This window comes from Episyrphus balteatus, chromosome 1, assembly GCF_945859705.1.
Source record: "Episyrphus balteatus chromosome 1, idEpiBalt1.1, whole genome shotgun sequence".
Classification (NCBI taxonomy): domain Eukaryota; kingdom Metazoa; phylum Arthropoda; class Insecta; order Diptera; family Syrphidae; genus Episyrphus; species Episyrphus balteatus.
Window position 1 is genome coordinate 19,552,046 of NC_079134.1, and position 24,794 is coordinate 19,576,839.

A 24,794-nucleotide genomic window follows, 5' to 3' on the forward strand; every position below is an offset into this window, starting at 1 on the left:
ATCCATCGTCGTCGTGTAGTTGAATCCAGCAAATTCGAAAAAAAAAGAATACCTTCGTTAAATTTTTCTCTTCGTGTGACAAAGGCGAGTTTTTAACATTCGAACGGATAGAAAGTTTTCATTTTCAGTCAAAAAGAAGTAATGTCCCATTAAAATAAAATACACAATATATTTGTTTGTCCATCACTTTAATTAAAATTAAAAAAGATTGTGTAACTAAATAAAATTTGGTATTAAATTCAAATTGAATGTGAGTGCAAAATAATCCAAGAAAAGAATAGAATCCACCCCATATTTTTCTTCTCATGTATTAAAAAAATCCGTCGCCGTAATTGAATGAATAGAAAAGAAAGAAAAAAAGAAGAGATCTTCAAAATATTGACCGGAACCTCTGTTTTTTTTTTAACATAAGTATGCGTGATTTATATTAACCCAAAAAATCCATTTCGAAAAAAAAACAATACTTTTTCGAAAGTCTGTATAAAGGCGTCTTCCAAATGAAAAAAAAACATGAAAATTAAAACTTTATTTTTTGTAGAAATAAAAAAATTGTGTAATTTTTTGTGTGGTTTTCCTTGTCTTTTTTATTTAGTGTTCTAAAAAAAGTGGCAACATTTTCCTAAATTTTCATTCTTTTAATCAAATTCAAGAAGAATACAAAAAATTGAAAAAAAAGAAAGAAAAGAAAAAAAAAACGAAAAAGTTGCACGACGAAGGAAATTGATTGATTTTTTCTGAAAGGAACGAAATTTTTGGTCCTTGCACAGTTGTATTGGTGCGGTGTAAAAGCGAATTTGTGTGATGGCGATAGTGTTTCGTTAAGAATTTGGTGTTTCTCTGTTCTTTTTTTTTTTTGTTGTCACCATTTTGGAGAGTTTGAAACCATGGTTTGATTTTGTATATGATAGAGTGAGAGAGATATATTATCAAAGAGAGCATTTGTTTTGTTTTTTTTTTTTCAATTATTTTTTTTTTATAAAATTCTTGTCTCTTTTGCTCTCACAATGGGATTGGTGCCTGCATTTTTTCAAATTAATGACAAGAGATGTGTTTTTTTCTTCTTCATTTCACGCGTATTCTTATTGAATTTGGGAGATTGAAAAAAAAAAAAAACTATTTCATTTGAATTATAATTACACATAAATTTCAATTTGTAAATTAAATAAATTGCGTATATAAATTGAAGATTTCATATGAGTTGAATTGAGAATACATTTGAATATTTTTTTATTCGCAAAACCGTATGTGGTAGAAAGATGAAATCAGTTTTATCGATTTGTGATGTGTATTTAGAGGAAATGTCACCATGGATTGAGTTTACGGTGTGTGTGTTCTCAAAAGAAAACTGAACAAACTATTTTATGTTTAATTAACAAAAGTAAAATATGTTTTTATTTGTTAATTTAAAGTGATCTATCTCCCACAGACACTAATTAGGTATTTTGTTTTAAAACGATGACAAACAATGATTTTTTTTTTAATTTTACTTAACTATCATTTTGATAATGATACTATTTTTGAGTAGATAGTAGGTACTTAGTTGTAAGAAGAAAATGAACCCATTAAAGTTAAGTGGGTTTATTTTTTTTTTCTTTCTTTAAATAAGGTAATGGGGCGTTGTGTGTGAATGATAATATATGTAAAATCTTTAATCCAGCTTAAACTAATACTAATTGGATAGGCATTAAGCTTACTAGTGTTGTTAGTCAAGGTCAGTCTAGAATTTTTTTTTAAACAAGTTCATGCTTGTTCATGTGCTGACCAGATGTAGCAACATGATACATACATAAATGTACTTGTCAGTATTTTAGAAAACTTGCATAAATAATGTATGAAGAGGTACTTACTCGTATTGTTATCAGTTGCTTGTCTAAATTGTCATCTAGTTACATCAGTTATAGGAGTACGTATATCGACATTGATTGAAACAAAATGTCAAATGCTATCCACATGTTTAACAATTTATACATTTATGATGTGGTGATTGTTGCTTTAACAATGACTTGAGATGAGGTAGGTATTTTATTATGATTACAGTTTTAAAAATGCCATTTGTTTGCCATTTTTAATTATCAGAAAATGACTTATTCAGATCCAAATCTTTGAATAGGCAGGTATATAAGGTAGGTCATATCTATGATGCGTACAAAATGAAATAAATATGTTTCGACAGTACTTTGTGCTAAAACTGAAGATGATTTAAACAAAATTGTTCTAAGTCCATAAGAAATCCTATGTACTACTATGAACAATTTTGCTTTACGCCGACGATATGTAAATCATTTTCGGTGATGTTAGGTACAGACATAATGCATGTTTTTCTTTAATGCCTTTAAATGGTTATTGAAATACCTATTAATTTTGTGCAACAAGGAAAAAGTTAGATCCGAACAGGACAGGACAGGACAGAACAGTTTCCAAAAAAACGTCAAAACTTAAAACAGTAATAGTAGTAACTTTATCGAGATTTTTTTTATAAATATGTACAGAGTAATTCATATTTACATATTAGGTATACATTATTATTGACTTAAAACAACAACAAACTCATTTTGGACAGTTCTCACAAATCTGTTCTAACTTGTTATGGCTCAAAAGCAACAACAGAAAATTCTTTTCGAAACTTTCAATGAACAGCAAAAAGCTGTTCTTTTCTGTTTGGAATATTTCAGAACAACCTCGTTGAGTGCGAAGATGTTGATTGTTGCTTCTACTACCCATTCTGTTATATGGATGAGCTTAATGAGCTTGAGTTTTGATAATCTTTAAATCATATTATTATGTTGTATTCTCGTGAACCTAAATAGTTGCACAATCGTCTTACTTTCACTACGTCACTATGGAACTCATTACCAATGTGCTGAACTCGAATCCGGAGTCAAAAATGTTCTATCAGAATAAAAATAGAATTTGCGAAAAAACGTGTTTTGACTGTTTTTTGTGGTTATGCTATGATTTGAGGTATCTTATTTCAACATATTTTTTAATGTTTTCTAAAAGAACTATTTTTGTGCAATTTCTTGTGTTTATTCATGGTGTGTTTTTTATAAATTTCGAACATTTTGTTTTCGTATTTAATAAAAAAAATATGTTCAAAGATAATTGTTTCTTTTGGTTTTACTAAAGTTTTTTCATAAAATTGTCGTTATCTATAAAAAAAAAAACAATTTCAACTATAATTTGTATTAAAAACAATATAACTCAGTGAGTGCAACAACCTCGGTTATTGCAACTGCCCGAATTTCTATTAATTACATATTTGCGTAAATTGAGTTTGTGCTGTATATAATTTGTTTGTAGACGATCAAATTCAGATAAGTTGAAATTGCTGTCAAACCCCTTTGAGAATATCGGTCAGCTGTTTTTCCGTATATCATAGGATAATCGAGTACCTATCTCAATAACTGGATTGATGAAGGACAGATGGTTTTATGTCAGCTGGTGTACATTAGAAAATTACAACCAAAGGTATCGAATATCTTTAAATACTTCAGTGAGCGGAACCAATCTGCGGATTTAATTTTATTGCATTGTAGTTTTTTTTTTTACATGGCACAAAACTAAACTAAAATTACAACAACATGTTTTGGTGTGCGAAAGATCCGAAGTTTTCGGTATTTTCACATCATCTACGGACATGTCATGATTTTTTTTTTGTTGAAAACTATCAAACAAGATGTAATGATTTTTCTACTTTGTTTTCAAAAAAAAAATCATGATTTTTGAGTTACCGTGCAAAAACAGTGGTTTGAGTGGGTGATTATTATTATTCAAACCACTTTTAGTTGAGATGCTTTGATTAAAAAAAAAGTGTAAATTCACAAACGCATCACTGCGATTTGCGATCATTCCTGTAGCAGGTTCATAAACGCAAATAATTAGCATCACTTAAAACATCAGTCGTTCATTATTTGCAAAGTTGGATAAACTGATGCGCAAATATCAAACAAAAAAGCATCAAGAATTTTCTTGATAATTTGATGAAATTCAGGGAATATTTTACCAGCGCACTAATTAAACTACTAATAGAAACCATATTAAAATATGAAGGTGGATTGATTGCAGGAAGAAAATCGAAGTCAATATTGTGGAGGAAAGGACTGGAGAAGATAAAATGTGTGGGTCCAGATTTTAATTACAACAAATAGTTTTTATTAGTATCACGTACATCATTAAGCAAAAATTATTTTTAAACTTAAAACTTTTTGTCAATCAGCATCGCATCGTAATCAGCTGAGCAACGATCAGCATCGCAAAAAAGCAGTGATGGCTAATCACTACCAAAAAATTTGAATTTACCCAAAAAAACGCAATAATTCTTTGACCAGCGACTAAAATTGGTTGGTCAAATAGAATTGACGGCATCGTGAATCAAAATTAAATGTGTTAAATAACCGTTGAGGGCCAAGTAGATGGCTGGCAATGTACAAGTTAATCTAACGTGAGGCTGTTTAAAAACTAAGCTTTAACACGTTTCTGTCAGAAATAATAAACTAGTCATTAAAAACTCCTTCGTTATGACGTCAGATAATTACCGATCAAACGACAATTCCAAATGCTATTGGATCTCACATCCGTTTGGTTGTTACTTCAAATGTATTTGATGAAAAATTAATAAATTGCGTTCATTGGAATGGTTCGAGAACGCAAAAAGTGTATGCATACGAAGAAAGTACGAGACTAACTTTTGAAAGACTTTGATTCAAAATCGGCCGATATTCTGTTTTCAGTGCACGCAATGCTTATTAAGATTAATAAAATTATAGGTTCGGGTATAATATAGTAGTATGTAGTATAACAATAACTATAATAACTTATTAAATAACCGTTTGGAGCAATAACTAGGTATTGCAATTTTATTTTGATAAAATTACTCCAAAACCCTTTTATATCTGCCGTTTTTTTTCATTAAAAAAGATAAAAACCACACAAAAATAATACAATTTTATTTATTTTATATATTTTAAACTTTATAAATATATTTAAAAACATAATTAATAATTCCAGGCATTATAATACTCTTGCAGTAAATACAGTTTTCATAGCAAAACTAACAGCAACATATAAATTACTACAATAGATTTATGTACATCGCATAAGTGGTGAATAAAATTGATTGTATTCTATGTTCTATGTGTTCCGAAATCGTCTTTTTCTATAAGTGCTAAATATTTCACTTACATTTTTGAGAAAATAAAATTCAAATAAAAACAAAAACAAAAAAAACTTCAACAAAATTAACCAACTTTTCATCTTCATCACGATCTTCATATTATCTTCATCGTCATCATCAGCAACAGCAAAGCTATAATTAAAGCAACTGAAGTTTACCAGCAGCATCAAAATCGTTTCAATCGCAGTCGAAACTTGTGGCATCAATAATCGATCACCGATCTTATCGGGCAACCTTGCAAATGGGAACTAATTCAGGAGCAACAACTGGTATTAATAATAAACCGGGTACAGGCGCCGGTGGTGGAGTTGTTGTTGGCGGTGGAACAGGTGACGACGGCAACGGTGGCGGCGGCCAAAATAACCAACAAACCACCCCGCAGTATACGATACCGGGAATACTGCATTTCATAGAGCATGAGTGGGCGCGTTTCGAGTTGGAGAGATCGCAATGGGATGTCGATAGAGCTGAGTTACAGGTGAGTTTTTTATTTTATTTTTTTAATATATTTTTTATCTATTAAGTGTTAATATTTGCAACTCAACATTATAGAAAGATTTATCATTGTAGTAGGATTTTTGTTGGTTGGTAGTTGAATTTAGTAGTGTGGTGATTTCTTGCAGAACTTGTTTAAAAATCACAGACACACCAATGGCAATTTGGTTCTGTAGATGGAAACAGGAACAAGTTTACGTCCCACTAGCAAATTTGTGTTTGCTCTCTCGCGCGCGCAATAGAGTTTACTTTTGGTCAATACTTTCAAGATGATTTGCTGGTTTAGTTAGAGAGTTTGGCATTGGATGGGAAATGTAAATAGATGAGCAAGGAAAACACGTTTTTGATACATATATAAATGTGTATGATTAAGATTAATGACTTTGTCCTCAATTGATTGTGTGTTGTAGGTACATGAATTTAATTGGTAATTCAGTTTGAACACCATGGGGAACCATGTTTAGTGAAATTTCTTGAAAACAAGGGTATATCACACTTTTTTTTGCATTGCAAACAAGTACGGAATAAAGAAAACTGATTTAATAAATTTTGAAACAAAGTGTTTTCAACCGAAAGAATACGACATTAGGTTTGTTCGTTGTGAGCTCTAGGGCACTCTGGATCGCTCCGAATCCGCTGTCAAACGTTTTTTGTAGCTCCTTTTTCAACCAGAGTTATTTCCTCTAAACCTGTCTTAATAACTGATTGCATATAGATCAGTTATTTAAAGAAATGTTGAATGATATTGGAAAAAAAAGCTTGCCTTTGGCATATTGTACAGTGACACGCTATAAAAATCGGTAAAAATATACTCAAAGCACATTGGCATAGCATTGACGATATGTATAAGCTGTTTCGTTGGCTAGCATAGTTTTTACTTCTAGATTAGGCTATTTTTGTCTGGTTTTGTTGACGACTTGGAAGGTTCATTTGTTTAAATAAATATCACCAAAAAATTTCCAGTTTAGTTTTTTTTGTGGTATTTTGCACTTTACTCAAAACCAGGACCTGAAGCGACACGACGGACCTCGGTTTCATTTTGCGCATCGAAATACATAACCCTAGGTGGGTCTAGTTCGTTGTACATGTCACTTTTTTTTGTGCGCCGATGTTATCAATATCTCGAGAAACGCAAGCTTCTTAATGATCGGTAGTACGGATTTCGTAGCAATAGGTCCACTGGTGATCTGATATAGTTAATCTTATTGAACAGTGGAACAAATCGTTTCATCGTTTTGGAGAAAATAAGATTGTTGCATTTCGGTATCAAGCTCTTATTTCGAAAATGTGCTATTGGATTAGATGAGTCTCTTCTTCGCTGCATAAGAAATGTTTCAAACCTGGTGAAACAACTCTCTTTCTCATTTTTAAAAATGATTTCCTTTCTGAAACTTCTAATACAAAATTTTTAGATTGCAAGAAAAAAATTTTTCTCACCGTCTGATAGCAGTCATTTATTGTCACCAGAAGAACGTAACTACATTTTGTAAAATCATGGGTATTTAGTTTTAGAAAAAATGTAATAACTGCACCCACAAATTTTAATGGTATGATTTTTGGGAAATATTTGGCCTATCCATTGCAATATTTTTATCAAACTAAAGAAGTTTATAAAATATAAAAAAAATCTTCAAAAAAAACTTGCCCCGGAATAGCAAAATGTAGATATACGTTCTTGTGTTTCCAAGGCGACGTTATCAGGCATATATTCGGCAAAAGTTTTTTCACAAGAAACAAGGAACATTTTTTTGGCAGTTCTGTATCATGCCTGGTTTTTTGGCAAACAAAATATACATTCCGAGTCGGATATAATTCATGTGGACATGGATGCCTATGAAAAAGTAGTACCCGCAGAAGTTTGTTTTTGTCACCTATTTTTCAAAGTTCGTTGCCTTTTAAACTGGTATATTCCCTCAAAGCTCGGTAGTCACTCTTGAGCCCCTTAACCCATCCGAACCCAAACTATGAATATCAATATTAAAACTTTTTTTCAGTATTATCGTGTCTAACACATTCCAACTAAGAAATATTTTCCAAAATAATAAATAGCAAAACTAATGTGTTACTCTCATGTTACATGTAAGTTACATACACTGTCTATGACCACCAAAAAAAGTCGAATCCTAAAAAATTATTTGATGGAATATTTTTTTTATGAATTTTTAAATATATGTTACATGAGAGTAACGCTCGGCTCGAAAGGGTTAAAAGCTCCAACATCTGGCGGCTGCATGATGTGGGTTGTATTTGGGGCAGTGGAGTGCATTTTTTATGAAATATGAATATTTATTTATTTTGATTTAACATATACTTAAAATCAAATTATATAAACGAAATTTATAGAAGTTGGTTCCGAACATAAAATTTAGTTTCCTATTACAGAAGAGTTTAAAATAGGAATAAATGAAAACAACTTTTAACAAATTTTAATAAAAAATATGTAATTACTTATTGCCTAAACTAATACATAGAATCATAAAGAGAAAATAAAATGTTCCCAGCTGTTCTTAAACTAGGAGTAGATTAAAAAATTAAATATATGTATAAAAACCAAACTGAAAGTAGAGGGAGTTTTTAGAACTCCTACTGCAAATGGCTTTGCAAACAAAAACAGACTGTACCTAAGGATGCGTCATTTTAAACTGTTGAGCTCAGAATTGCTGTAAATCACTTTACCATCATTCAAATTGTGGTGTCAAAATATACCTAATTGACTCAATAACGAATTTTTCACAATTTTCACCTTTTGTCTTATGTAACCGCTGTAGTCGTCTTCCATTGTTATTTTAACAAAAAATACAAATTCACACCTTTTTAAAGTATATTTCTTTTTTGTAATTTTTATATACACCTGTTAATATACTAAAGCAAAAACCAAAAACCATACAATCATCTACCGGAAAAAAAAGGAAAACAAACATACACGTATACGTACTTCCTCACATCCTCATTCAAAGCAAATTCAAAGCAAATGAGCAACCATTTGTGTATATAGCCTTGGTGCCAAACAACCCACGCGTTTCTGCCTAATAATTTCTTTTTTTTTTCTGTCAAAAAGTTGTTTACCTCTGTGTGCTTTGTCACAGGGGACTGCAAAACATCTCATATCTTTCTATCTCGTTTTTTTTCCTTTCTCCTCTTTCCCCTTAGATTTAACTTGTGTTTTGCCATTTTCAAACCGCACCGGAAAATTTACATAATTTCTTCAAAAAAAAAAAAAAAGATCGATAAACCTAACACAATGGGCTCGTTAAAAGGATGCGTCATCCGAAGAGGTTTTATAAATAAAATAATAATAATAAAAAAAAAATATATAAGTTAAACACGAAGAAATTCTAAAGAATTTTCTTTGAATTTTAAACTATGACTAGGCATACGACTATGAGAGAAGGCTTTGGGGGTGGAAGCTATACGATGACGACCGACTATGACGACCAACGACGCCGACGGCGACGAAGACGTATCAAACATAAACTATGGCAATATATTAATTTGTTCGATGACGGCAAGAAAATATGCTTTAATAATGATGATGATGAGTATATACATTATACACATAATAATAGTGACGTGACGGTATTGCAAGAATTTCTAAATATGTGTGGTAGAGAGTTTAATTGAATTTCAATTATTTGTTTCTTTTTTATTTACCTAAAGACAGTTTATTGATAGCTTTTATAATTAATACAACAAAGTACATACTTAATAAGTTTATAAAGTCTGTATTAGCAAAGTATGTATACTTACCTATCTTTGAAATAGTTGACGAGTTTTCCCGAAGTTGTTGTGGTTATTGTATAATTGCATTAAATGATGCATAATATAATAATGAACTTCAAAGCAACTTTTCTACGATGTAGTTAAAGTATCAAATGCTCATAGATGCAAGTATAAACTTAAAATTAAACTACACATGCACATCCGATTTCTTCACATGGTCTTACGCTTGTACCCATACTAGTCCTAAAATTCAAATTCAAATCTGTATCATCTCATTTATTCTAGTCTTGATAATTTAGTCTGTAGTATAAGGTATATAGGATTTCTTACCTGCTCTGAAGCCTTCAGAGATAGAGAATACAGAAGTAATGATAAACATCTGTTGATAACATTCCATAAAGGTGCTAAAAAACGATGAAGATCAAGACTCCAGCAGGGAGTAGCCTCAAGAAATCAAAAAGGTAGATAATTTAAAACTCCAACCAATTGACTAGAGTTTTTCTGTTAAACGGATAAAATGTTTTCATATTGGTTTCACGTTTACCGCTCATTTGGTCTAAAAATCGATTCCTGTTCTGAATATTTTATTGAGCCAACAATTTTTAACGATTTCTATTAGAGAGCCTTTACTGTCGGTACAACTTGGTCTCCCAAAGCTAACCGATTCCTGATAATCCTATAAAGTTTTACCTGTGCCGCTTAAGGACTGAAAAAACTACCAAAGAGCAATTATTCTTACTTACTACTGAGTTGTCACTATATCAGTCTTTCATTAGGGTTAGTATGAAAAAAAAAAAAATTCAAAGCAAGTTTTCGTCATACCGTTCGCCGGTCGGTCTGTTCATCTGTGCGTCCACTGTACATTGATCTAAATTGTAAAGCATAAACCCGTTTACGAATTTGGTTTAAGTTTGGTACAAATACAATTTTGTAATTTCCAACGTTCGGTTTTGTTTTTTAATATCTCGCTTAGATCGTGTACTTCCCATGTAGAATTTTCTAGTTATTGCAATTTTCTCGAAAACGGCTCTAACGATTTTGATGATTTTGGAGTACTTAATGTTTTAAGTGATTCCAACAAAACTTCATTTTTAGTTTTCCTACAAAAATACGAATAGCGTTGGCGATTTTTCGGAAATTAAGTTATACTTTGATTATTTGCGTATAGGTTGAACCGATTTTATTCAAATATTACAGAAAAATCATTTATCATTTCTACCTAATATGTAAATAGGTGCGTGTTGAAAACAAAATCTATTTTCATAAAATGTGACCGTTTGATATCTATGTTGATCTCCTTTTTCCATTCTATTGATCTGACTGTTGTTTGTAAATTTGTGGTCCCACGTTACATCCATGGAAATAAAAAGATGCAAAGATTTCGCTTAATTATTAATTTTCTTTTTTGATATTATCTGGACTTAACCCTTTTAAAAGAAACTAATAAATGCCATAATAAATTGATAATGACCTATTTTTTCCGTATTTTCAAATTTATAGAGATATCGTTTCCTACAAATTTGCAAAAACAAGAGGAATACAGGGTGTAAACTGACACATAAATTAATTATCATACAAAATGCAAAGTTTTGCTATCTAATTTTTTTAATAAAACATAACAAAAGTACATGGAAAAATAAATATAAATTATTTCATACTTATAAACATAACATTAATTCCATAAGTTTCAATGTAAACAAATAAATTTCTTAACTGAAAATATTTTTCAATAATTTTTCTTCTTCAAATTTTCCATAACGAATTATTGTTCGTGTTGGTCTTCATTTGGTTAGACCAACATTTCATTTGCACTCAATTAAAACAGAAGAAAGAAAAAATAAATGTATCTGAAAATTATTTATTATTTATTGGTCAAGGGAACAAAAATCCAAATAATAAAGTTAAAATCGAGAATAAATATTTTTGCATAAAGACAAAGAGTAAAAATTAAACTACAACAACAATAACAAACAAAACAAAAAAAAAAAAAACACAATAGCATGCCTCAGTCTGATTGAAAAAAAGTGGGAGTGCATGGCAATTATAATAATAATAAAAAAAAATCAAAGCGATATGACGGAAGACGAATCAACAATTATATTCCATGGCAAAAGGCAGACATTAGGGGGAACAAGGCATAAAGACACGTATTTGCTTGCACACATGCCTTACAAACTCTTGCACCCTCTTGCATCCTCTTTCTATAAGTTTGAAGAATTTTATAATAATAAAATAATGAAAGGTGTTGCGCAATCGCAGTAAATATAATAAACGATTCAGTTTTGTTGCTAAAAGAGGCATGCAAACGGGAAGCACTTCTGATTAAGAAAATAAAACGTTTTTCGTTGCTTAATTAGGGCAGTGGGTGGCCAGTTTGGGAGATCATTTTGATTGAGTGCACTTAAACTGACTGGTCTTTCTGTTTCTCATATCATCTTACTTGGGAATTAATTAATATGCCATAGAGAGGCTGTTAAAATTGTAACTCGTGGACGAGTTGAATGTCCACAAGGAATGTATGTAATTTATTATCTTCGTTACTTTTGAAGAAATTAATTAAGAATGCTCGTATGTATAAATGTATGCATATACATACATATACTTTAAATGGGTTTGGAATGGCAATTTCGGAAGTGACAAATGGTCTACTTTCAGTATAATAAAGTCTTTTGTAAATTTCGTAGTCCAGCTCTAATAAATAACTTTTCGCATGATACACAACATTATAATCTCATATTATAATCTAAATTTTCAGACTTTTTTATAATAAAATGACGTGATTTTGGCGCCTAAATACTTGTTTCATATAGCTGAAAAATAAAAAGCAATTAAAGAACTTTTTGTTAGTACCTTTGCGACGTACAATTGGTCCTAAAATATTATTTTGTATTTTATTGAATCAAACAACTAACGTGTAAACTCTCATTTTGTTGGTTTTAAGAACTGAAAATATAAATTCGGCTTTGTTTTTTTTTTTTTATTAAATTTGTGGTGTGTATATAAAACTTTTTAACCTTATCAAAAAATATATGATGGAGCCATATATTGTGTACGCGAATTATGTCAATCACGGCTGTTCTGATTTCCATTCGAATTCTATTTTCTAACTGTTTCGCATTTTAGCTGTTCCGAATTCCGTATTCGAACACATTTGGCGGATTCATAGGTGTTTTGAAAAATAAACGGATCTACAATCCGGCAAATCTTTGCTGTTTTCAATATGGTAGCAATATGTTACCGGAAAACAATATTCTCCATAAAAAAAAGTGGAATAGAAATCAGAACTACCGTTTTCAATCCGTACGGATTCAATTTTCGTTTCCGTTTTCAAATTCGAACGAATATTAGAACAGCCGTGAATGTATTTTGAGTAGGGATCGAGCACTTGTAGAATTCAGTCGCTCTGCAGTTGCTTTACACTGAGTTCTGAAACGCAGGCTTCAGTCATTTTCGCACACGTGTGCCTAAGTTGTGCATTTGCCAGTTAAACTGCGGGTTTATAAAAAAAAAAAAATGGTAAACAAATGCTTCTTTTTTATTTTTTTTTTTTTAAATTACCGATATAGTTCGTTTTAAATTCATCTTAGGGACATGTGTCAATTGCGTTTAAATTCAGGTTAAAATTTTCACCTTGCTTAAATTTTGTCGGCGAAGGCATACTTCGTTTGGAATTGAAATTTGAAAAGTTATTTAATTCTATGTTTTTTTATACAATGGTTTAAAATTAAAGATTTTTCAAAATATGACAAAAAAGTATGCGTAAAACAACACCGCATAGTATTCAATATTATTTTAGATTTCAGAAGATAAATAAAAAAAAAAATTGTTTAATAACTAAACTTCAGCCTTAAACCCAAAATGTCTCACAAAAAAAAACCTAAAAAGCTTGAATAGTATGTCTCTTGATTTAAATTTGTTTAATAACTTCGCCCAACCACAGGAGGTGTTAATTTTGTTAGTTTTATACCAAGAAAAAAAAACCTATTTCAAAACAATATCTAAGTTAGAGTAACTCGATTAATTCGGAATGACTAGAAATGCCTCTGCACTACTAAATATAAAACTGATTAGATTTTTAATTACAAAATTCAATCTTCCAGGAAAAAGAAAGTGTACCTACGTCTATACCAATCTTCTCATTCAACATTTATTATAAAGTTCAAGTCACGTTGCAAAAAAGAAACTTTTAAAATAATAAAAAAAAGTTTCACAAAAGTATTAAATATTATCGAAGCGTTAGTCCTTTTTTATTTCCGACATAGTATCGTTAAGACACATAAATAAAATTGTATCCACCTTCTATCCATTACATTATAAGATTGTACTCAATCTTTCTCTCAAGTGTATAATTTTAAAGTACTTTAAAATATAAATTGTGGGTACATTAAGTGAATGGGAAAGTCTTGAAAACTTCCATTTCCGTTAAACATCAACCATTACCTTGATCATTGTTGCAAATAATATTGATTTGACCTAGGATAATTTTCTTTTTGAATTCGCACATTGTGACAATTTTACCCTAACTTAACTATGCTTTCGCCCATCATCAATTGGAGTGTGTGAATGAATAGAAACACTCCAACTTATTGATTTTATTGGTTTCCGCAAGAATCACAAAGTGTAAGAGAATTTCGAACAATAAAATTGTTGGCTATGCAATTCGCATAATGCGTATATAATAATCATCACCACCATCATCATTACCATCGTTTTCGATGTGTATAGTGCTTTGGAAAGGAACTCGGAATAGATTTCACGCAATAAAAACCAACTTTAACTTAGCAGTTCGCAGTTAGTAGTTAGCACACGGTCTTGCACTACTAAACTTGAATAGAAAGTTTTGTTTTATTTGTTTCTTTTGTTTTGTAACTGAAACCATTGTATTCGATTTAATTATTATTTATTTTTTTTTTTGGTTGTGAGTTCACTGAACTAAAAGGTTAGTGGTGTGTGATGCTAAGAGTTGGGTTGAGGTTTTGGGAGGAATATCGATCGAAAAATCAAATAATACAAAGAAGAAGAAAAAAATAAAGAAACAAAAAGAATAGGTATTGGGAAATTGGATATTCTTCTTCTTCGAGGAGAATCTTTTTTCAATGATGCTTCATAAACTTTTGTTTTCTCTCTTAACAGATAATATCATGAGTTTTACGTATAGTTTTTTTTTTTTTCTTCCTCAATTGTTTTTTTTTTTCGTTTGGAGTTGAAAAAGTTGACTTAGAAAAAATTGAATTATTTGCAAAGTTAGCAATAAAAATAGAAAACTTGTTAATTTAGTAGAATTGTGCGAGAGAAAACTAAAATTTAGGGCGCAATAAATCTGAACCAAATACCCTCTTTGCTCTCACTCAATTCGAGGTTATTTATTTTATTTGTTTTGTTTTGTTCAAACTGTAATATTGTTTTATTGCTTGGGAGGATAGAAAGGAGGCACGGAAGACAAACATATTTAATTAATGACTGGCGCGGTGTTTATTGAGCAATGAAATTCATTGAGTTTCGAAAAAAGGTTAAAATTTTTTGTTTTATTAAGTTTTGTTTAGAAAGGCAGATTTGATTTTTTCATTAAAACACTAACAAGATGATAAAAAATTTAACGGTTGCAATGTAAATATTTGTTGTATAAATTGGAATGCCTCAAGAGTTAGAGTTGGGAAAAATCAATTCTGCTTTAAAAAATGCAAGATATAGCAGTTGTATGGGTGGAAAATATTTTTGAAAGCTGACAATAGTGGATGTCTCTTAAACAGCTTGCCAATTTTATTAGAGTATTATTGGTAGGGATTTTCAGTAAAGTCAGTAGGTGAGAAAGGACGAATCAGTTATCTGGTTTTTGTTTTTAGAGTTTTTTCACGCCAAATTCAATTCCAGTGATATGATATTGGGAACTTCTTTGAAATTAGTTTCGGTTATTAGAAAGTATTAACTATTTTGTATACTGTTAGAACCGGCATAACTAAACCAATTTGGTTCTTAAGATAATCTGTTAATTATTTCGATTTTTACACTTATACAAGGTATCCAAAAAGAAATGGTCCTTAAAATGGTACCCTTAAAATAATAGTTTTTCCGTTGTGAGACCACTTGCACTTGGGGTATTTGGTTTATTTTTCATAGAACAAGAAGCACTTTAGTGAGTTAAGAAATCAAAATATTTTTAATTCACTTATTCACGGAATCAGGAGTGAAATCGGCTAACGCGATGGTCGATAGTTGATAGTCAAAAAACAAATTATTTAGCAAAATCGTCTTCTTTTTACTATCAATACTAGCCTATCAAGTTAGCCGATTCTATCCCGGACTAGGCCCGCTTGATGGCATCATAATAGTTCTTCTTGTAGATCTAAATAGTTTTATTTTAACAGAAAACCTTCTTTTTTCTAAGTTTAAGATCAGTGGTTGCTTTATAAATTTGACAAGTTCCTATTATTAATCTCTTGAAAAATTTAACTTAGCACAGGGCGCTGTATTTGTTTGTGGGTTTCAAAATATTTAGACTTTATTCTGAAATGTAAAAAAATGTTTGCCTTAAAATAGTTTTTTTTTTTAAATCTTATCTTTCTTTATTTTCCAGGCTCGTATATCAATGCTACTTGGTGAGCGGAAAGGCCTCGAGAGTCTTAAATCCGATTTAATACGTCGAATTAAAATGCTGGAATACGCTCTAAGGCAAGAACGTGTTAAATTTCATCGTCTTAAATATGGCACTGATCCGCCCCAGTTAATGAACGAACTGAAACCGCCAACCGATGAGACGGGCATTGGCAACGAAGTCGCACCCGACTCTGAGGTACCATACAGTTCGGTCTCAAATACAACATGGCGACAGGGCCGTCAAATGTTGCGACAATATTTGCAAGAGATCGGCTACACAGACAACATTATCGATGTCCGTTCGAATCGTGTCCGTTCACTATTAGGCCTAAATAATAATTCCGAACAAGAGGAAAATGTTAGCCCCAATATAAATGGGAATGAAAATAACAAACGCGCCTCTGAGTCTGAAGGTAATATCCACACATATCATATAAAACAAATCAAAAACAGTTGTATTATAACGGTTTATTCAAAATTCGATAGATATTTTTAATATTTCAGGTCGACGTACACCCGCCAAAAAAGCACAACAAATGAACGATGCCATGATGCTAGAGACCGAAGCCGCCGTCATGGCTAACTTTGAGTTCTTGGCCCAAACAGAAATGTCCGATGATGATGAAATAAATGATGACCTCGAGATGATGGCCGTCGATAATGATGAATCCGATGTAAAGACCACAAAACGAAACAAGGGCAAGGACATGATAAAGACTGAAGGTAAAGCTTGCATTCAAAATTGAATCTTCTTCTTCTTATATTTTCAAAAATATACATATTATACAATGCTTATCTTTTAAACTATTTAAAGATTTATTTTTTGGCAAAATTAAAATAAAACAAAAAAATTGCTAAATGTATAAATTATTTATTTTATTTACCAAAAAAAAAAAAAAAATTAAGAAATAATTGTATCAAACAAATTCTATTCTGCTGTAGCAATGTACTAAAGAAATATCAAATTAATAATCAAGTATTAATTAATTAACTAACACACGACCAACAAACACTCAGCATTTTTATTTTTCCTCTTATAAATAATAAAAATAAACAAATAAACAAAACAGACAAATATAATGTTGCAAATTAAGTGAAAATAAACTCACGACATCTAAAGTAAGAAAATAAAAATAAAAAAAAAACAAGAAAACAGTAAAATGCTTTGCTTTTGTGCTTCTTCCACTCGATTACACTACACTCTTTTAAACTGTATCATGTTTTATTATTCTTTCCATCACTTCCTTGCGCTTTTTTCTTTCTTATTTTAGTTTTATTTCTTTTTTCTTGTATGTGTCTCTCTCTTTTTTGTATTTAATTTTATCTTCTTTAAATAAATTTAAGTGCCTTAAAAAATCAACTGCTGTTGTTAGAGCATTATTTCGAAATGCAGTTCAATTGTATTCTTTTATAACCAACAATTCAATTGACTGTTGTCCGACAAACAACAAAGAAAATAACTTCTCCTTTTATTGGGGGACCACTTTATATTGAGGCACTCAAGAAGAGGCATGATCAATCTATTAGATTTTATATTCGATCACGAGTATTTAAGGCACTCTAATTAAATAATGGTTATTTATTGCGAATGGGATTGGGTAAGGTTTGGTTTACTTATCATGAACAGTTTTTTTTTTTGTGTATAGCAATTTAAAATCTTATTGATTTGCATAAGGTTTTGCTCCTTTACTTAAACTTCGTACAGATTCCTAAGATATCGCTGTTACCATCATAAGAATTATATTTTGTTAGATTTTGCATTATTTAAATAGGAAACTGAAATCGGTGATAGAATCAAATAAAGTTTCCCCGTTGGAGATTGTACACAAATTTATAGAAAAATCGAATAGAAAATAAGATTAAGAATAGATTCTGTGACAGTTTTGTCCCAAAGATTAAGATTTAACAATTTTTAAAGTAAATGGATATTTTTTATTTTATTTGATTATTGTTGATGAACTTTGTTGGCAATGAAGAATATTTTTTTCAAAAAGTGGAAGCCTCATTTAAAGACTTGATTTTAAATACGCTTTAATCTTAGAATATTTTTTCCCATTCAAATAAGTTTCCCACACAATTATTTTGGGTTTGCTTGATTTCAGTGTTTCGCAATGAATTGCGTCAAAGAAAATGATTTTTAAATCAAGCTATACAAAAATTCAAACAATTATGTCTACCTACATCGCAAAAGGATTAACTAGTTTCCTTTCAAACCTGGTATCTACTGCTTCTATAGACTCAACAAGGGTTTTTATGAATATAAATACCAAAAATAACGGTACTTAAATTAGATACTAAACATTTGAAAACTAATTTTGTTTTGAAAACGACTTCTCGTTAGTTAAATTTTTGGCCTAGCACAGTTTTGTTTTGACTTTCTCTTGAATGATTAAATTGACTTCAGTAAGATTTTTTTTTAATTTTAACTTTAAGCCTTTAATAATAAAAATAAATCGATTAAGAAAAACAATTCTTGAAAAACCTTTTCTTTTAAACAAATGGTTACTGAGCTATTAGAGATGTTGCTTATTAGAAATGCTAGCTTTTTTTCAGCCATTTCCCATAATAAAAAAAATCTTTTTATGCGAAAGGCCTTAACACTTATAGCAGCTTTTATACGTGCACTTTTTTTTATTTTTGCTTATTATTATTGCACTATTTTTAAGTGTTTAAAATGACCTTTCATATTTTGAATCATGAAAAAATCTTGATTATTATGATTTTTTTTCTCTATTTTATAAATTATTTATATATAAGCAGAATGGTTGAAATGACATTACGAAAAGTTTAATTTTTTTTCCATCCAGGTACATACGATTGTGTGCTCACAGATTAAATCCCTTTGAAGAATTTTGTTTAAAAAAATGTATCAATAATTTCAAAATTATTCCGTAAACCGTTGATTAAAAAAAAAACCAAATTCTGAACTTCGATTTTTATTTCAAGTTCTTTGAAATAGTGATTGCTTGCAATATAAACTGTGTTGTTTCTACAACTGACTAGCTTTTTTACGGAAAACAGAAACAAATTGCAAAGTCAAAAAATGAGTAGATATAGGCACCCCTATTAAGGTGCTGAAGAAAATACGATAGAAACAAAAAATAAATCTAGAAAACTGCCACGTTGAGTTTTTAATTACTCTTATACTCTGAGATTTTTTTTTTGCTGGAGTATAATACGCGTATTTTTTTTACTTCGTTTAAATGAATTTTTTGGCTTATTGTACTACCTATCTAAAATCGTTTTGCATTTCTAAATTTATAATGTATTTTTATAACAGCATGTTGTTTTTAGAACATATGCTTTAAATTGATATTGAAAATTTTGAAATTGTTGGACGAAGCTTAATTTTCTAGCAATGGATGGAAATCCAAAAATCCGTTTCTTGGGCCTTAGCCCAGATTTTGGGGGTGCTAATAATGGTTATTAATATTATCCTTATTTTGGAAGAACATACACAACAATGGGTAAATTTTTTGTTAGTATAAAGGTGTGTAGATAAAAATTTACACATGTGAGATAAAAATTGAACATTTACAGTGTCGGATGAGAGTTCAGTCTGGCATATTTGTTAGATGGATGGATTACCTTATTTATGTGATATTGACTAACATTCGTTTGAAAATTTATTTTTTAATCGCGCTGTACATTAGCTCAAAAGTTACTATTTTTGCTCCAGAAATATTTTAAGAAACAACATTTCAATTCTTAGAAAAAAAAAAAAATGCAGAAAAAACGCAGACAGACAGACAATACAAGATAAAATTTTGTCAGTTTCTGTCTCTTGAATATTTATCTAACGTTAGACCTTTTGTTGCAGTTTTAATCACTTAACGCTCACATAATTAATTTAAAATTTTCTTACTCCCAAGGAAAAAACGCTGTCTTCCGGTTCGCTATATTATCCTCTTGTTTTGCACAATTGGAGACTTAGCGTTTTTAATTTAATTAACAAACCTCTGATTTAAATAAAATTGTGACAAATAAGACAATTAACTTTGATTGGTTTACAGATTTTCTAAGTCACAAGTTCCAAACTTTTGGACATGTAGTAATTCCAAATTGTTGTATTAATTTTACGTGTTGTTTTTACATGAAATAACAATGAAATACAATTATAATATTTTTTTAATTTTAGTTTGCTGAAGTTTCTTTAGTGCATCGCTTGAAACGGAAAAAATATGCATCTAACTAAAAAATATAAAAAAAATAATATAGATGCTAAAATATCATCGAATTGGTTTAATCTTTCGGCTTTTATTTAACTTTTTTGTTTTATAATTTTGTTAGTTTAAAAGAAATGTAATATATCGCATTTTATATTTTGCTTTGGTTTAATTTTTTCGGTTCTATTTTTAATTTTTATTTAATTTAGTTTTTCTCTAATTTTTTTCATTTTTAAAGATATTGATGCCGAGGTTGGGGAGCAGATTCTGAATGATATAAATCTATTAACTGAAGGTGCTTAAAAAAATATAAAAGTTAAAAAAAAAAAACCTAGAACAAAACATGCAATAAGTATTTAGTAGATAAATAAGTTTAAAACCCCCCCAGAAAAAAAAAATTATTAGAAACTCTTTTTACTTTACCTATCTTTACAAAAAAAAAAAATTAAAAATTTTAGTGCATGCATAATTGAATGACAATCCCTCCTATATAGAATGTTTTTTCATTTAAAATATTTTTAAATTACGTATAATCAAATCCCCTTTAGAAACAAAAAAAAATTCATAATTTTATTTTACCATTTTCATTATCCTCTCTGTGTGTGTGTATTATTTTTTGTTTTGTTTAAAGGATACTCCAATACTGACTCTACACGACGCAATCTTATCTCCGGAGATGAAGAAGTGGACGCTTCGCTGGGCCTTGGTGAATTGGCACAACTCACAGTTAATAACGAGGCTGAGAGTAATTATGACGTGGCAAATGCGAAAGACAGTGCTTATCGGAAAACCTGGAATGCCAAATACACCCTTCGATCACATTTCGATGGAGTACGTGCGTTGATTTTCCATCCCGAAGAACCAGTTTTGATTACCGCCTCTGAAGATCATACTCTAAAGCTGTGGAACCTGCAGAAAACTGTACAAGCCAAAAAGTCTGCTAGTCTCGACGTCGAACCGCTGTACACTTTTCGCGCTCACACCGGCCCCGTCTTGTGCCTGGCAATGTCGGCTAACGGTGACACATGCTATTCAGGTGGTCTAGATGGCAAAATTGAATGCTGGAAACTGCCAAGTTCGAGTATCGATCCATATGATTGCTATGATCCACAAGTGCATGCGGCAACTCTTGATGGCCACACAGATGCTGTATGGGGTCTAACCACCCACCAAGGTAATATTGTATCGTGCTCAGCGGATAGTACGGTGAAACTTTGGTCACCAAAGGCCAAAGAGCCACTACTAAAGACATACGCATCCGAAGCCGAAGGTATCCCTAGCTCTGTGGACTTCGTTCGCAATGAGGCTGGTCACATTGTGGTAGCCTATCAAAGTGCTCATTGTATCATCTATGACACAGAGACGGGCAAGCAAATTATAAAACTAGAGGCTGCCACCGAAATGTCTGGCAATACGGGTAAATTTATTAACAAAGTTGTTAGCCATCCGACGCTTCCGATCACAATAACCGCACACGAAGATCGTCACATTCGTTTCTGGGACAACACTACCGGCACTTTGGTGCATTCGATGGTTGCTCATTTGGAGCCGGTCACAAGTTTGGCCATTGATTCACACGGATTGTATCTATTATCCGGATCACATGACTGTTCGATACGCCTGTGGAATTTGGACAACAAGACATGTGTGCAAGAGATCACAGCGCACCGCAAGAAATTCGACGAAAGTATATTTGACGTGGCCTTCCATGCCACAAAACCGTATATAGCGAGCGCAGGAGCGGATGGCCTAGCAAAGGTATTCGTCTAGGAAGCATTTTCATTTTTACAATTATACATATTATATATATAAATATTAATTATACTATAAACTATGTTATGAAAAAAAAAAAAAAAATCCCCATCAGATGAAAAGAAAAGGAAAAGCAAATTAATTAGTTATTTTTTAGATATAACAAAAGCATCTATATATTAAAATAATGATAAAAAAAAAAACAATTAAAATCATATTAAATTATATACAAATTAAAAAGTAATAATATGTAAAAAACAAAAAAAAAAAACAACAACAAAAAAAAATCAATAAAAAAAAATTAAATAAAATAAAAAAATTATGATGGAAAATTTAATTAATTATATAGATGGTAAACAAAAAGAAGTAGTTGCACAGCATTTGGAATCACATGCGAGATCATTTAAAAGTAGTAATACTAGTGGAAGAAGTAATAAAAGAGAGATAAAGAAGAAAGGCGCGAATTTTTTGATATGCATGTAATCGAAACAATTCTTTTTGCTTTTAAATATAAAACAAAATCATAGAAAAAATATACATAAATATCTTTTTTGCTGGGCTTGAACAAGTTTTTTGCTTTTTTTAAAAAAATTTTTGTTTTACTATTTTTCATAAGCAAGCAAAATTTTTTTTATTAAAATATGAAAACAATATAATTTTTGAATATTTTTTCCCAAGAGAATCTCAAAACAAAATTGTTTTTTATATTTTTATTGACTGAGAACTGGTTAATTTTTTTGAAATACAATTTTTTTTAGACAAGAGGACAGACTCCAAAATTTTGACAAAAAAGAAAACATTTTTAAATATATGGAAGTAAGTTAATGACTGTATTAATTAACAACAACAACTATGCGTAATAATTTTTTAAGTGCATAGTTTTCAAATCAAGCCTTGAATAAAGCAATATTTAGAAATTCATAAACAAATAAAAAAACGTTCAATGTAATTAAAAGGGTGTATTTAATTAATTTAACAAAGAAAAAACAAAAACCATAACAACATCAACATAAAAAAAAACACTTACCTCTTCCATGTTGCAATGTAGTGTTAGTCCAAGTCCCATTTCGATGTCAAGCTGTCTATATTTTAGTTTGTTTGTTGCATCGTTCGGTATCCGTTAGTTAAAATAAAAATGTTTGCAAGGACTTGTATGAATTTATCACAAAACATTTAAAATTATCGACTTTTGAAAAAGTACTCAAGATTATCAACTGTGCACACCACATAGTAGTAGACGCAAAAACATTGTTATGGTCCAACATATTAGAATGCAAAATAATCATTACATTATTGATTGGTAAATTTTGGAAAACTTAAGAGCTGACGAACTCGCTGTAGCATCTATCTAAACTAAGTAGGTAAAATAGGTTTTGAGGTTAAGCGCAATTTTTGTTCCATATTGGTTATGGAAGACATGAGTATTTGGGGTATTTTCATACCTGTTCGGCCTAGTTACCCAGGTGTTTGAATCTATGGTGTATTAGTGCATTGCGACTGCCTAGAATGTCTGGTGTTTCTTCCTGTTCATTGCAGAATTTACATGTTGCACTATTTAGTAGGCCCAAAATGCTTACAGTGGCCCGTGAGGAGACCTGTGATTATCCTGAGGATAGAAGTCCAGACTAGAGGCTAAACTATAATAGGTATAAGCTCGCATTGGCTTATGTCAAAATGGCATGTGCCATACAGGGTTATAGGCTACGCGTGGTTCGTTCAACTTTCGTTAAGCATATGCCATACGCTTTGAACCGTAAGCCGTGTGTAAAACGGGGTGGGAGACTTATTTTAATGTTCACTTAATAGTTAGATCGATAAACAAAGTGACGATTAAAGAAAAACTATGTATTTTAAAACTATTTTTGTGTAATTCAACGTGGATTTTTACACGAATGATGGAAAATAAAAATATACACTGTGTGTAGCTCATGCGAGCTCATGCCTCGGGTCTTAAGTGCTCTTACATTCGGTATGGTTTGGTTTTTGGTTTTTAAAGCAGAAGTCGTCAGTTAGTTTTTTCATTTCCATTTAAACTCGAAATGGAAACAATTTTATTTTATCGATATTGCATCCATTTATTTTCGAAGTTTAAATAAAAAAAAAAAAATGATAAATTAATCATTAAACAATGTCACTCGATTTCTGGAACCTTGCTCTTTGAAGCTATGGCTGGAGTTCAGAAATACTTGGCTGGAGCTTTTTGTCTATTCGTGTGATATGGCGGAGCCAATGTAAATGTAATTCCACAAATTGCTTCATTTTATAGAATAGTTGTATTTCATAAGGTTATTTGAATAGAAATCAATGATATTAAATTCCTTAGAAAACAAACAAGTTATTTAAAGAGCTATTATCTTTATTTAAACATCTAGAAGAAGTGTTTGCTCCATCCGAAGTAAAAAAGATTAAAATGAACTGGGACTGGAAATTCAACTGTAAACTTTTGGGAGTTTATCCTTGCGAAACATTCGTTTAGACATTTTGAATTTAGTTAAATTTCTTTTAATATCACAAATGTTTCTTTGTACGGTAGGTTTTCTATGAAGTCCTTAAAGACAATTTGTATGAAATTTCCCATTATGACCGAATTCTGTGATTGTTTTTATCGGAATTTGTATTCGAAATCTACTAGACGAATGGAATTCGTGATGAAACCGAGTATTTATTCAGTTTAAAATGTGTTGCCTAGAGTTAGGAGCTCTGCAAGAACCACAACTTAAATTGTTTTCAACGAAGCCCTACTATCTACCACGTATTTAACCCAAAAAATGCAAACCAAGTTGACCATGTTTAAATGTGTATGGAAGGAAATGTAAATTATACAATACATATTTTGGAAAAGTTGGGCCATGTGTATAAATTGAATTTGATCCTAACAACTATGCTAGAGTCTA

At 30.7% G+C, this 24,794-nt stretch overlaps 1 protein-coding gene across 12 annotated transcripts; it reads left to right on the forward strand.

The window, feature by feature from the left end:
- Window positions 1-24,789, forward strand: LOC129913081 (striatin-3). 12 transcript variants are annotated; one of them, XM_055991592.1, is made up of 6 exons: window positions 1-138; window positions 5,301-5,651; window positions 15,963-16,395; window positions 16,469-16,705; window positions 20,387-20,443; window positions 20,780-24,789. In XM_055991592.1, the coding sequence occupies exons 2-6, from the start codon at window positions 5,415-5,417 to the stop codon at window positions 21,916-21,918; spliced, it is 2,103 nt and encodes a 700-aa protein (XP_055847567.1). In that variant the 5' UTR covers window positions 1-138; window positions 5,301-5,414; the 3' UTR covers window positions 21,919-24,789. The 12 variants fall into 12 exon arrangements, with proteins under 12 accessions (XP_055847567.1, XP_055847510.1, XP_055847559.1 ...); XM_055991535.1 differs by having other exon boundaries at window positions 9-138; window positions 5,008-5,651; XM_055991584.1 differs by having other exon boundaries at window positions 12-138; window positions 5,295-5,651.
- Window positions 24,790-24,794: the final 5 nt, after the last annotated feature.